We start from the raw sequence: 14,435 nt of genomic DNA on the forward strand, positions 1-14,435 counted from the left end.
TACAGTTTTTGACTGAAACATGATTAATGACCCCACCGCGGCAGCCCTGAGAGTTGGTATGCCTCCCATTACCATAGCTGTGGCTCTGATGATAGCAGTTGTGGTTGTGACTGATGATAGCAGTTGAGGTTGTGGCTCGGATGATAGCAGTTGTGGTTGTGACTGATGATAGCAGGTGTGGTTGTGGCTCTGATGATAGCAGTTGTGGTTGTGACTGATGATAGCAGGTGTGGTTGTGGCTCTGATGATAGCAGTTGTGGTTGTGACTGATGATAGCAGGTGTGGTTGTGGCTCTGATGAAAGCAGTTGTGGTTGTGGCTCTTTTGATAGCAGTTGTTGTTGTGACTCTGATGATAGCAGTTGTGTTTGTGACTCTAATGATAGCAGTTGTGGTTGTGACTCTGATGATAGCAGTTGTGGTTGTGACTCTAATGATAGCAGGTGTGGTTGCGGCTCTGATGATAGTTGTTGTGGTTGTGGCTCTGATGATAGCAGTTGTGTTTGTGGCTCTGATGGTAGCAGGTGTGGTTGTGGCTCTGATGGTAGCAGGTGTGGTCGTAGCTCTGATGGTAGCAGGTGTGGTCGTAGCTCTGATGGTAACAGGTGTGATCGTGGCTCTGATGGTAGCAGGTGTGATCGTGGCTCTGATGGTAGCAGGTGTGGTCGTGGCTCTCATGGCAGCAGGTGTGATCGTGGCTCTGATGGCAGCAGGTGTGATCGTGGCTCTGATGGCAGCAGGTGTGATCGTGGCTATGATGGCAGCAGGTGTGATCGTGGCTCTGATGGCAGCAGGTGTGGTCGTAGCTCTGATGGCAGCAGGTGTGGTTGTGGATCTGATGGTAGCAGGTGTGGTTGTGGCTCTGATGGCTGCAGGTGTGGTCGTGGCTATGATAGTAGCAGGTGTGGTCGTAGCTCTGATGGCAGCAGGTGTGGTTGTGGCACTGATGGTAGCAGGTGTGGTCATGGGTCTGATGGCAGCAGGTGTGGTCGTAGCTCTGATGGCAGCAGTTGTGGTCGTTGCTCTGATGGGAGCAGGTGTGGTTGTGGCTCTGATGGCAGCAGGTGTGGTTGTGGATCTGATGGTAGCAGGTGTGGTTGTGGAACTGACGGTAGCAGGTGTGGTCGTAGCTCTGATGGGAGCAGGTGTGATCGTGATTCTGATGGCAGCAGGTGTGGTTGTGGCTCTGATGGCAGCAGGTGTGGTCGTTGCTCTGATGGCAGCAGGTGTGGTTGTGGATCTGATGGTAGCAGGTGTGGTTGTGGCTCTGATGGTAGCAGGTGTGGTCATGGGTCTGATGGCAGCAGATATGGTCGTAGCTCTAATGGCAGCAGGTGTGGTCGTTGCTCTCATGGCAGCAGGTGTGGTCGTTGCTCTGATGGCAGCAGGTGTAATCGTGGCTATGATGGCAGCAGGTGTGGTCGTAGCTCTGATGGCAGCAGGTGTGGTCGTGGCTCTGATGGCTGCAGGTGTGGTCGTGGCTCTGATGGCTGCAGGTGTGGTCGTGGCTCTCATGGCAGCAGGTGTGATCGTGGCTCTGATGGTAGCAGGTGTGGTCGTAGCTCTGATGGCAGCAGGTGTGATCGTGGCTCTGATGGCAGCAGGTGTGATCGTGGCTATGATGGCAGCAGGTGTGATCGTGGCTCTGATGGCAGCAGGTGTGATCGTGGCTATGATGGCAGCAGGTGTGATCGTGGCTCTGATGGCAGCAGGTGTGATCGTGGCTCTGATGGCAGCAGGTGTGATCGTAGCTCTGATGGCAGCAGGTGTGATCGTGGCTCTGATGGCAGCAGGTGTGATCGTGGCTATGATGGCAGCAGGTGTGATCGTGGCTATGATGGCAGCAGGTGTGATCGTGGCTCTGATGGCAGCAGGTGTGATCGTGGCTCTGATGGCAGCAGGTGTGATCGTGGCTATGATGGCAGCAGGTGTGATCGTGGCTCTGATGGCAGCAGGTGTGATCGTGGCTATGATGGCAGCAGGTGTGATCGTGGCTATGATGGCAGCAGGTGTGATTGTGGCTATGATATACTTTATGTAAGTATACTTTTGGAAACATAATTGTTACGGCCCTACTGGGGCGTAACCGGGTTCTTCTCTGATGTTATTAGAGTTTGGGAATCCGGCCCCAAGTTAGTAGAGGCTTTCAAGGGGTGTGTTCCGTAATGCAAGGTAAATTAAAGGGGGACGGATACAAATGTTCTGATTTATATATATATTCACCACCACCACCATAAATAAATATATAACTGTTGCACACAGGGGTTATTACTACACGATTATGCACAAGCATGTCTTCCTCCGAAGACACAGAATGCTCCACGGTGCTCACGGTGAATCCTCTATGATTCTTTTGGCGAATCTACCCTGGCCACAGGCCAGCCAAATCACAGTCCCACTGGGTGCTCCGTCGTGGAGGCCTTCAACCACAATCCAGCCTGTAGCTGGCAGGTTCCGATCAGCTCCGCTGTGTAGGCCACTCCACTACCGATACTAGGGTTGCGAGCCCTAGGCAGGAGCCTCGTGTAATCCCGCTGATCACTCTCCTCACTAAGCACCACAGTGGCTAGTCTCTTCCACCAGCCAGCCCCGGATAAGACGATTCCTGATACTGCCACGTCACAGGCAGCCTAATACTCTCAGCAGAGTTCGTCCGGAGTGACTCACAGCTTCTTCAGAGCAAACTCATGAAGAGACCTCGGCTGCCTTGGGTAGACTGATCCATCGTCCAATACAGCAGTAACAGGTCGACTCTGTAATCAGACACGTCATTAGTACTGGGGACGCTCTAGGGAACCTCACTTACAGGTTTAGACACAAACGTCCACCTATTTGCTCCATGGATGGCGTTGCTGTCTAATCGCCACCTCACCAGAGGTCAGCAGCGGCTATGTTACAAGCTGATTAAGACGGGAATCCAGCACCTGTGTCCGGTATATCCCGTCTTCACTAGATGGCGTTGTCCATTTGGAGGGGGTTTCGGGAGCGGACTCATGGCGTTGTCGTCACTGCTCCGTGCTCCGACGATGGACTCGGGTCCGTAACAATACTTAACAGGGAAATTAATTGGGACCGACGGGTAGTGGCCCGCGGTGTAGCCGTATTGACAGTGATAAATGGCGCCCAGAGCCCAGCCAAGAGCGTTTATGGTCAACGTAATTAGTCAAGGTAAGTGTCTGCGAGGCTAGACACACACACACACACACACACACACACACACACACACACACACACACACACACACACACACACACACACACACACACACACATATATATATATATATATATATATATATATATATATATATATATATATATATATATATATATATATATATATATATATGTTGTACCTAGTAGCCAGAACGTCGTACTCGGCCTGCTATGCAAGGCCCGATTTGCCTAATAAGCCAAGTTTTCCTGAATTAATATATTTTTTCTATTTTTTTCCTTATGAAATGATAAAGCTACCCATTTCATTATGTATGAGTTAAAAAAAAAATATTGGAGTTAAAATTAACGTAGATATATGACTGAACCTAACCAACCCTGCCTAACCTAACCTAACCAATCTTTATAGGTTAGGTTAGGTTAGGTAGCCGAACAAGTTGGGTTAGGTTAGGTTAGGTAGTCGAAAAACAACTAATTCAGGAAAACTTGGCTTATTAGGCATATCGGGCCTTGCATAGTAGGCTGAGAACTGCGTTCTGGCTACTAGGTACGACATATATATATATATATATATATATATATATATATATATATATATATATATATATATATATATATATATATATATATATATATATATATATATATATATATATATATATATATATATATATATATATATATATAGTAGCCAGAACGCACTTCTCAGCCTACTATGCAAGGCCCGATTGGCCTAATAAGCCAAGTTTTCATGAATTAATTGTTTTTCGACTACATAATCTACCTAACCTAACCTAACCTAACTTTTTCGGCTACCTAACCTAACCTAACCTATAAAGATAGGTTAGGTTAGGTTAGGTAGGGTTGGTTAGGTTCGGTCATATATCTGTGTCCATATCATATGTGTGTGTGTCCAGCCTCGCAGACACTTACCTTGACTAATTACGTTGATATATATATATATATATATATATATATATATATATATATATATATATATATATATATATATATATATATATATATATATATATATATATATATATATATATGTCGTACCTAGTAGCCAGAACGCACTTCTCAGCCTACTATGCATGGCCCGATTTGCCTAATAAGCCAAGTTTTCATGAATTAATTGTTTTTCGATTACCTAACCTACCTAACCTAACGTAACCTAACTTTTTCGGCTACCTAACCAAACCTAACCTATAAAGATAGGTTAGGTTAGGTTAGGTAGGGTTGGTTAGGTTCGGTCATATATCTACGTTAATTTTAACTCCAATAAAAAAAAATTGACCTCATACATAATGAAATGGGTAGCTTTATCATTTCATAAGAAAAAAATTAGAAAAAATGTATTAATTCAGGAAAACTTGGCTTATTAGGCAAATCGAGCCTTGAATAGTAAGCCAAAAAGAGAGTTCTGGCTACTAGGTACGACATATATATATATATATATATATATATATATATATATATATATATATATATATATATATATATATATATATATATATATATATATATATATATATATATATATATGTTTTCTTGACATACCAGAAAATATTCTGAGGAAACTACTCCAAGCTTGTACTAAAGAGGCACCCTTCTTGAGCCCGGATGGGCACATGTATAAGCAAGTAGATGGGGTCGCCATGGGTTCTCCCCTAGGTGTCCTGTTTGCAAACTTCTACATGGGTACCATCGAGCAAAAAGTCTTAGTCGACATGAACTTGAAACCGGCCATATACTGCAGGTATGTTGACGACATTTTTACACAGGTACCTGATGTCAGACATCTGCAGGAGCTGAAGGAGGCATTTGAGCAGAGTTCCGTGCTGCGTTTCACTTACGAGATGGAAAAGGATGGGAAGCTGCCCTTTCTAGATGTAACAGTCATGGAAAAGGGCGGAGGTTTCCACACTGCAGTCTACACTAAGGAAACAAACATAGGATTGTGCCTAAATGCCAACAGCGACTGCCCAGACAGGTACAAGAGGAGTGTTGTTAACGCATATGTCGACCGTGCTCTCAGCCACAGCTCAGAATGGAAGCAAGTCGACGAAGAACTCTGTAGGGTAAGGCAGGTCCTAGTCAATAACGGCTTCTCCAATGGTTTCGTCGAAGACATCATAAGAAGGAAAGTGAAAAGCCATGCAACCTCTGAAGAGACAACTAACACAACACCTATACCCCCTATTAGACTATTTTACAGGAACTTCTTTTCCACAGCTCATAAAACGGAGGAAAGGGTCCTGAAAGATATTGTTAATAGAAACGTTATCCCTACAGACAAAAATCAGAGGATACAACTGACGATTTACTATAAAACCAGAAAAACGGCCAGCCTACTCATGAGAAACTCTCCAGACACAAAACAGAACGCTTTAAAAGAGACTAACGTCGTCTATGCCTTCAAATGCCCTCTTGGGGACTGTAAGCTCCAAAAAACCCAGTATATAGGCAAGACAACAACATCTCTTTCTAGGCGTTTAACGATGCATAAGCAACAGGGCTCCATTAAGGAACATATAATATCTTCCCACAACCAAACCATCGCCAGAGAAATCCTAGTAAACAACACAGAAATCATCGATAGATACAGCGATAGCAGGCGGCTTGACGTTTGCGAGGCACTACACATCAAGAAGTCAACACCAGCAATAAACAGCCAATTATTGCACAACTATATTCTACCCACCTCAAGACTCCGCTCCAATATAGAAGCATCAAGAAATATGGACCAATAGGCTTTCTACAAACACTTCTATTCAATATCCATTGTTTCGTGTTCTGTCTTGTGTTGATGAAATTAATACCCTATTAATACCACTTCTTGTTCTGTCTTGTGTTGATGAAATTAATACCCTATTAATGCCACATCTTGTTCTGTCTTGTGTTAATGCCACATCACCCCTTCCACCTCACTCAAATGTAGATATAAAATCGGAGATGCGTAAGTTCTATTCAGTTGTGCATTTGTGAACTAAAGTCTTTGAAAATGTAATAAGTTTTACGAAACGCGCTCGTGTCGCGTCAGACTAGAAATAAAAGTGAATTTTGGAGAATTGATTTTTGATTTACCTCCAACAGTGAAAAGAAATGTACGAAAGATTGAGAAAATTTGTGTTAGAATTATTAATCTTACTTTTTCGGTCATATATAATATATATATATATATATATATATATATATATATATATATATATATATATATATATATATATATATATATATATATATATATGCGAACAAGCCTGAATGGTCCCCAGGACAATATGCAACTGAAAACTCACACCCCAGAAGTGACTCGAACCCATACTCCCAGAAGCAACGCAACTGGTATGTACAAGACGCCTTAATCCACTTGACCATCACGACCGGACAAAATGAGGTGATAGCCGAGGCTATTTGAACCACCCCACCGCCGGCACTCGGATAGTAATCTTGGGCATAGCATTTTACCAAATCACCTCATTCTTTGGGGCACACGTGAGGAACACAAATGCGAACAAGCCTGAATGGTCCCCAGGACAATATGCAACTGAAAACTCACACCCCAGAAGTGACTCGAACCCATACTCTCAGAAGCAACGCAACTGGTATGTACAAGACGCCTTAATCCACTTGACCATCACGACCGGACAAAATGAGGTGATAGCCGAGGCTATTTGAACCACCCCACCGCCGGCACTCGGATAGTAATCTTGGGCATAGCATTTTACCAAATCACCTCATTCTTTGGGGCACACGTGAGGAACACAAATGCGAACAAGCCTGAATGGTCCCCAGGACAATATGCAACTGAAAACTCACACCCCAGAAGTGACTCGAACCCATACTCCCAGAAGCAACGCAACTGGTATGTACAAGACGCCTTAATCCACTTGACCATCACGACCGGACAAAATGAGGTGATAGCCGAGGCTATTTGAACCACCCCACCGCCGGCACTCGGATAGTAATCTTGGGCATAGCATTTTACCAAATCACCTCATTCTTTGGGGCACACGTGAGGAACACAAATGCGAACAAGCCTGAATGGTCCCCAGGACAATATGCAACTGAAAACTCACACCCCAGAAGTGACTCGAACCCATACTCCCAGAAGCAACGCAACTGGTATGTACAAGACGCCTTAATCCACTTGACCATCACGACCGGACAAAATGAGGTGATAGCCGAGGCTATTTGAACCACCCCACCGCCGGCACTCGGATAGTAATCTTGGGCATAGCATTTTACCAAATCACCTCATTCTTTGGGGCACACGTGAGGAACACAAATGCGAACAAGCCTGAATGGTCCCCAGGACAATATGCAACTGAAAACTCACACCCCAGAAGTGACTCGAACCCATACTCCCAGAAGCAACGCAACTGGTATGTACAAGACGCCTTAATCCACTTGACCATCACGACCGGACAAAATGAGGTGATAGCCGAGGCTATTTGAACCACCCCACCGCTGGCACTCGGATAGTAATCTTGGGCATAGCATTTTACCAAATCACCTCATTCTTTGGGGCACACGTGAGGAACACAAATGCGAACAAGCCTGAATGGTCCCCCGGACAATATGCAACTGAAAACTCACACCCCAGAAGTGACTCGAACCCATACTCCCAAAAGCAACGCAACTGGTATGTACAAGACGCCTTAATCCACTTGACCATCACGACCGGACAAAATGAGGTGATAGCCGAGGCTATTTGAACCACCCCACCGCCGGCACTCGGATAGTAATCTTGGGCATAGCATTTTACCAAATCACCTCATTCTTTGGGGCACACGTGAGGAACACAAATGCGAACAAGCCTGAATGGTCCCCAGGACAATATGCAACTGAAAACTCACACCCCAGAAGTGACTCGAACCCATACTCCCAGAAGCAACGCAACTGGTATGTACAAGACGCCTTAATCCACTTGACCATCACGACCGGACAAAATGAGGTGATAGCCGAGGCTATTTGAACCACCCCACCGCCGGCACTCGGATAGTAATCTTGGGCATAGCATTTTACCAAATCACCTCATTCTTTGGGGCACACGTGAGGAACGCAAATGCGAACAAGCCTGAATGGTCCCCAGGACAATATGCAACTGAAAACTCACACCCCAGAAGTGACTCGAACCCATACTCCCAGAAGCAACGCAACTGGTATGTACAAGACGCCTTAATCCACTTGACCATCACGACCGGACACGTGTTCCTCACGTGTGCCCCAAAGAATGAGGTGATTTGGTAAAATGCTATGCCCAAGATTACTATCCGAGTGCCGGCGGTGGGGTGGTTCAAATGGCCTCGGCTATCACCTCATTTTGTCCGGTCGTGATGGTCAAGTGGATTAAGGCGTCTTGTACATACCAGTTGCGTTGCTTCTGGGAGTATGGGTTCGAGTCACTTCTGGGGTGTGAGTTTTCAGTTGCATATTGTCCTGGGGACCATTCAGGCTTGTTCGCATTTGTGTTCCTCACGTGTGCCCCAAAGAATGAGGTGATTTGGTAAAATGCTATGCCCAAGATTACTATCCGAGTGCCGGCGGTGGGGTGGTTCAAATAGCCTCGGCTATCACCTCATTTTGTCCGGTCGTGATGGTCAAGTGGATTAAGGCGTCTTGTACATACCAGTTGCGTTGCTTCTGGGAGTATGGGTTCGAGTCACTTCTGGGGTGTGAGTTTTCAGTTGCATATTGTCCTGGGGACCATTCAGGCTTGTTCGCATTTGTGTTCCTCACGTGTGCCCCAAAGAATGAGGTGATTTGGTAAAATGCTATGCCCAAGATTACTATCCGAGTGCCGGCGGTGGGGTGGTTGAAATAGCCTCGGCTATCACCTCATTTTGTCCGGTCGTGATGGTCAAGTGGATTAAGGCGTCTTGTACATACCAGTTGCGTTGCTTCTGGGAGTATGGGTTCGAGTCACTTCTGGGGTGTGAGTTTTCAGTTGCATATTGTCCTGGGGACCATTCAGGCTTGTTCGCATTTGTGTTCCTCACGTGTGCCCCAAAGAATGAGGTGATTTGGTAAAATGCTATGCCCAAGATTACTATCCGAGTGCCGGCGGTGGGGTGGTTCAAATAGCCTCGGCTATCACCTCATTTTGTCCGGTCGTGATGGTCAAGTGGATTAAGGCGTCTTGTACATACCAGTTGCGTTGCTTCTGGGAGTATGGGTTCGAGTCACTTCTGGGGTGTGAGTTTTCAGTTGCATATTGTCCTGGGGACCATTCAGGCTTGTTCGCATTTGTGTTCCTCACGTGTGCCCCAAAGAATGAGGTGATTTGGTAAAATGCTATGCCCAAGATTACTATCCGAGTGCCGGCGGTGGGGTGGTTCAAATAGCCTCGGCTATCACCTCATTTTGTCCGGTCGTGATGGTCAAGTGGATTAAGGCGTCTTGTACATACCAGTTGCGTTGCTTCTGGGAGTATGGGTTCGAGTCACTTCTGGGGTGTGAGTTTTCAGTTGCATATTGTCCTGGGGACCATTCAGGCTTGTTCGCATTTGTGTTCCTCACGTGTGCCCCAAAGAATGAGGTGATTTGGTAAAATGCTATGCCCAAGATTACTATCCGAGTGCCGGCGGTGGGGTGGTTGAAATAGCCTCGGCTATCACCTCATTTTGTCCGGTCGTGATGGTCAAGTGGATTAAGGCGTCTTGTACATACCAGTTGCGTTGCTTCTGGGAGTATGGGTTCGAGTCACTTCTGGGGTGTGAGTTTTCAGTTGCATATTGTCCTGGGGACCATTCAGGCTTGTTCGCATTTGTGTTCCTCACGTGTGCCCCAAAGAATGAGGTGATTTGGTAAAATGCTATGCCCAAGATTACTATCCGAGTGCCGGCGGTGGGGTGGTTCAAATAGCCTCGGCTATCACCTCATTTTGTCCGGTCGTGATGGTCAAGTGGATTAAGGCGTCTTGTACATACCAGTTGCGTTGCTTCTGGGAGTATGGGTTCGAGTCACTTCTGGGGTGTGAGTTTTCAGTTGCATATTGTCCTGGGGACCATTCAGGCTTGTTCGCATTTGTGTTCCTCACGTGTGCCCCAAAGAATGAGGTGATTTGGTAAAATGCTATGCCCAAGATTACTATCCGAGTGCCGGCGGTGGGGTGGTTCAAATAGCCTCGGCTATCACCTCATTTTGTCCGGTCGTGATGGTCAAGTGGATTAAGGCGTCTTGTACATACCAGTTGCGTTGCTTCTGGGAGTATGGGTTCGAGTCACTTCTGGGGTGTGAGTTTTCAGTTGCATATTGTCCTGGGGACCATTCAGGCTTGTTCGCATTTGTGTTCCTCACGTGTGCCCCAAAGAATGAGGTGATTTGGTAAAATGCTATGCCCAAGATTACTATCCGAGTGCCGGCGGTGGGGTGGTTCAAATAGCCTCGGCTATCACCTCATTTTGTCCGGTCGTGATGGTCAAGTGGATTAAGGCGTCTTGTACATACCAGTTGCGTTGCTTCTGGGAGTATGGGTTCGAGTCACTTATGGGGTGTGAGTTTTCAGTTGCATATTGTCCTGGGGACCATTCAGGCTTGTTCGCATTTGTGTTCCTCACGTGTGCCCCAAAGAATGAGGTGATTTGGTAAAATGCTATGCCCAAGATTACTATCCGAGTGCCGGCGGTGGGGTGGTTCAAATAGCCTCGGCTATCACCTCATTTTGTCCGGTCGTGATGGTCAAGTGGATTAAGGCGTCTTGTACATACCAGTTGCGTTGCTTCTGGGAGTATGGGTTCGAGTCACTTCTGGGGTGTGAGTTTTCAGTTATATATATATATATATATATATATATATATATATATATATATATATATATATATATATATATATATATATATATATATATATATATATATATATATATGCAATTGACGATCACAAAACACTGATCATTTTATGCGGAAAATCCACAGAGAAATATGAAATGAGGTGAACGTTTCGGCTTGTTAAAGCCTTTGTCAACACCAGACTGACAAAGGAGAAGGGAGAAGGGGGGAGGATATACAGGCCGACACCTGACCAACCCATCCCTAGGAAAGAATTAACCAAAAACAGGTATAGCTTAGCTTATATTGGTAGAGTATTAAGCGGTCAGAGAAAAAGGATCAAAGATTAAAGAAAAGCCTCATGAACACACAATATATGAATATACAATTATAATGAGACATTGTAAGCCTCTCTATCAAAGTTGTTTCTTAAACTGTTGTGCAATATTATAACTTAAAAATGAATCAAGTTTGTACATTCTAGTACTAACATTAAGAAGATTTGGACACTGACTGATTAGAGCAGACTCAATCAAATTCCGTTCCACGAAATCCCCACAATTGGTAATGCTTTTTGCCCCATTCCAGTTAATATTGTGATCGCATAAACTCGTATGTAGATACAATGCATTAGACGTTTGGGCAGTTCTAATGCTATAAGCATGAAACGTTCACCTCATTTCATATTTCTCTGTGGATTTTCCGCATATATATATATATATATATATATATATATATATATATATATATATATATATATATATATATATATATATATATATATATATATATATATATATATATATATATATATACCTAATTTCTTGGTGAATATAGCCTGAGAATTTACTTATTCAAGGCTTCAATATACCTGGTGGTTGGCTTGTATACATATAGTGTCTTGGACTTAATAAAGCTCGTGACGTTGTTAGGCCTTAAATCAAATGCACGAAATCAGGCTTTAGACTGGCCGGTCGTGAGGAACTGTAAATAAGGCCATTACTCAGTTGCTGGTTAAATAATTGAGGTATGCTTGTTTCAGTGACCGGCTGTGTGTTTGGTGTGCTTCAATTCTGTTTTTCTTGAGTAAGGAAATCGTGTCAGTTGACCACAATAATTTAGATTTTGGCATTGTGTTTACTCATTTAGTTGCACTCACCTAGTTGGGCTTGCGGGGGTTGAGTTTTGGCTCTTTGGGTCCGCCTCTCAACTGTCAATCAATAAACTGTTTATTTTTGTGTTTTATTTTTAATTTTATTTTCTCCACACACACACACACACACACACACTCTGCACAGAAACCCTCCTTTCCTCCCACCCTACCTGCCCCCACCCAACCCTCCCTCCCCTCCCCCTCACCCCATTCTGACCCTGTCACCCCTTCCCCATTCCCGTCATGTCCCCCCTCCCACCTTTCCCCCCCTGTCTCCCCTCCCCCTTCATCCCTTACCCTCCCATTCCCTCCTCCCCCCTCACCCCGTATCCTCCATCGCCCCCTTATCTCCTAAACCCACACCCTACCTGTCCCCCTTCCCTTAAACCCCCATCCCCCACCCCAAAATCCTCTGAGACCCTGCAAACCACCTCACAGATCCTCTCACCCACGGAACAGCTTCCCACACCAGCAGAATACTCGCCAAGAAAGGGACAAGAAAATGAACAGAAGAAAGTGAGCTTCAAGGCAATGTACACTAACGTAGATGGCATTACAAATAAAACAAGTGAACTCGGAGAATGGGCACTAGAAGAAAACCCAGACATAATAGCACTCACAGAAACAAAACTAACGAAAACTATAACAAATGCAGTGTTTCCACAGTGCTACTATGTAGTGAGGTAAAGAGAGAGGAGGGGGTGGTGTAGCTTTACTACTAAGAGAAGGTTGGAGTTTCGAAGAGATGGTAATTCAGAACTGTAAAGGTTTCAGTGACTACATATCAGGCACCATAGCAACTGGAGGACAGAAAATTATAATAGTAGTCATATATAGCCCCCCACCGAATGACAGAAGACCCAGACAGGAATATGATAGAAACAACTTGGCCACCATCAATATAATAGAGAGAGCAGCTTCTGTGGCTACCAGGAACGGATCCAGATTACTAATCATGGAAGACTTCAACCATGGGAAGATAGATTGGGGGAACAGAGACTCACATGGAGGCCCAGACACATGGAGAGCTAAGCTGCTGGATGTGGCAACAAGAAACTTTCTAAGTCAACACGTCAAGGGACCGACAAGAATGAGAGGAGAGGATGAACCAGCCTTGCTTGATCTGATATTTACCCAAAATGAGTCGGATATAAGGGAAGTTAAGTTGGAAGCCCCCTTGGGAATGAGTGATCATAATGTACTGAGCTTTGAGTACCTGGTTGAGCTAGGAATTATCACCCCCAGAAAAGAACTGGGAAACAAAAGGCTGGCGTACCGAAAGGGAAACTATGAGGAGATGAATAAATTCCAATGGGATATACATTGGGACACAGAACTCGGAACCAAGTCCGTACAAGACATGATGGACTATGTCACCCAAAAATGTCAGGAGGCTGTAAGCAGGTTTGCCCCAGCCCGACAGGAAAAAACAGAGAAGCAAAGGAAGAATCCGTGTTTTAATAGGGAATGTATGAAAGCAAAGGAGCTGAGCAAAAGGGCATGGAGGAACTTCCGAAATAACAGAACACCAGAAAGTTTAGACAGATACCAGAGAACCAGGAACGAGTATGTTAGTGTGAGAAGAGCCGCTGAGAAAAGGTATGAAAATGATATAGCTACTAAGGCCTAGACCGAACCAAAGCTCACATCAGGAGGAAGACAACAGTGAAGGAACAAGTGATGAAACTTAGGGTGGGCGAGGACAGGTACACGGAGAATGACAAAGAGGTGTGTGAAGAACTCAACAAAAGGTTCCAGGAGGTCTTTACAATAGAACAGGGAGACGTCACGGCGCTAGGAGAGGTGGCAGCAAACCAGGTGACCTTGGAAAGGTTCGAAATTACAGGAGATGAAGTCGAGAAGCACCTATTGGAGCTGGATGTGAGAAAAGCTGTTGGGCCGGACGAAATCTCACCATGGGTATTGAAAGAGTGTGCAGGAGCACTTTGCTTGCCACTCTCCATAGTGTATAGTAGGTCACTGGAAACGGGAGACCTACCAGAAATATGGAAGACTGCTAATGTAGTACCAATATACAAAAAGGGTGACAGACAAGAGGCACTGAACTACAGGCCAGTGTCTTTAACTTGTATACCATGCAAGGTGATGGAGAAGATTGTGAGAAAAAACCAAGTAACACATCTGGAGAGAAGAGACTTCGTGACAACCCATCAACATGAGTTCATGGAGGGTAAATCTTGCCTTACAGGCTTGATAGAATTCTATGATCAGATGACAAAGATTAAGCAAGAAAGAGAAGGATGGGCGGACAGCATTTTTTTGGACTGTCGGAAAGCCTTTGACACAGTACCCCATAAAAGGTTGATGCATAAGCGGGA

The 14,435-nt window shown here is 44.9% G+C and overlaps 1 protein-coding gene across 1 annotated transcript; it reads left to right on the forward strand.

The window, feature by feature from the left end:
* The first annotated feature begins 593 nt into the window (after positions 1 to 593).
* LOC138364754 (mRNA decay activator protein ZFP36L3-like) lies at positions 594 to 2,039 on the forward strand. The gene has a single exon (XM_069324723.1). It carries the CDS (start codon positions 594 to 596, stop codon positions 2,037 to 2,039), a length of 1,446 nt encoding a protein of 481 aa, XP_069180824.1.
* The last annotated feature ends 12,396 nt before the right edge of the window (positions 2,040 to 14,435 follow it).

The sequence above is a fragment of the Procambarus clarkii genome, chromosome 14, assembly GCF_040958095.1.
Source record: "Procambarus clarkii isolate CNS0578487 chromosome 14, FALCON_Pclarkii_2.0, whole genome shotgun sequence".
Classification (NCBI taxonomy): Eukaryota; Metazoa; Arthropoda; class Malacostraca; order Decapoda; family Cambaridae; genus Procambarus; species Procambarus clarkii.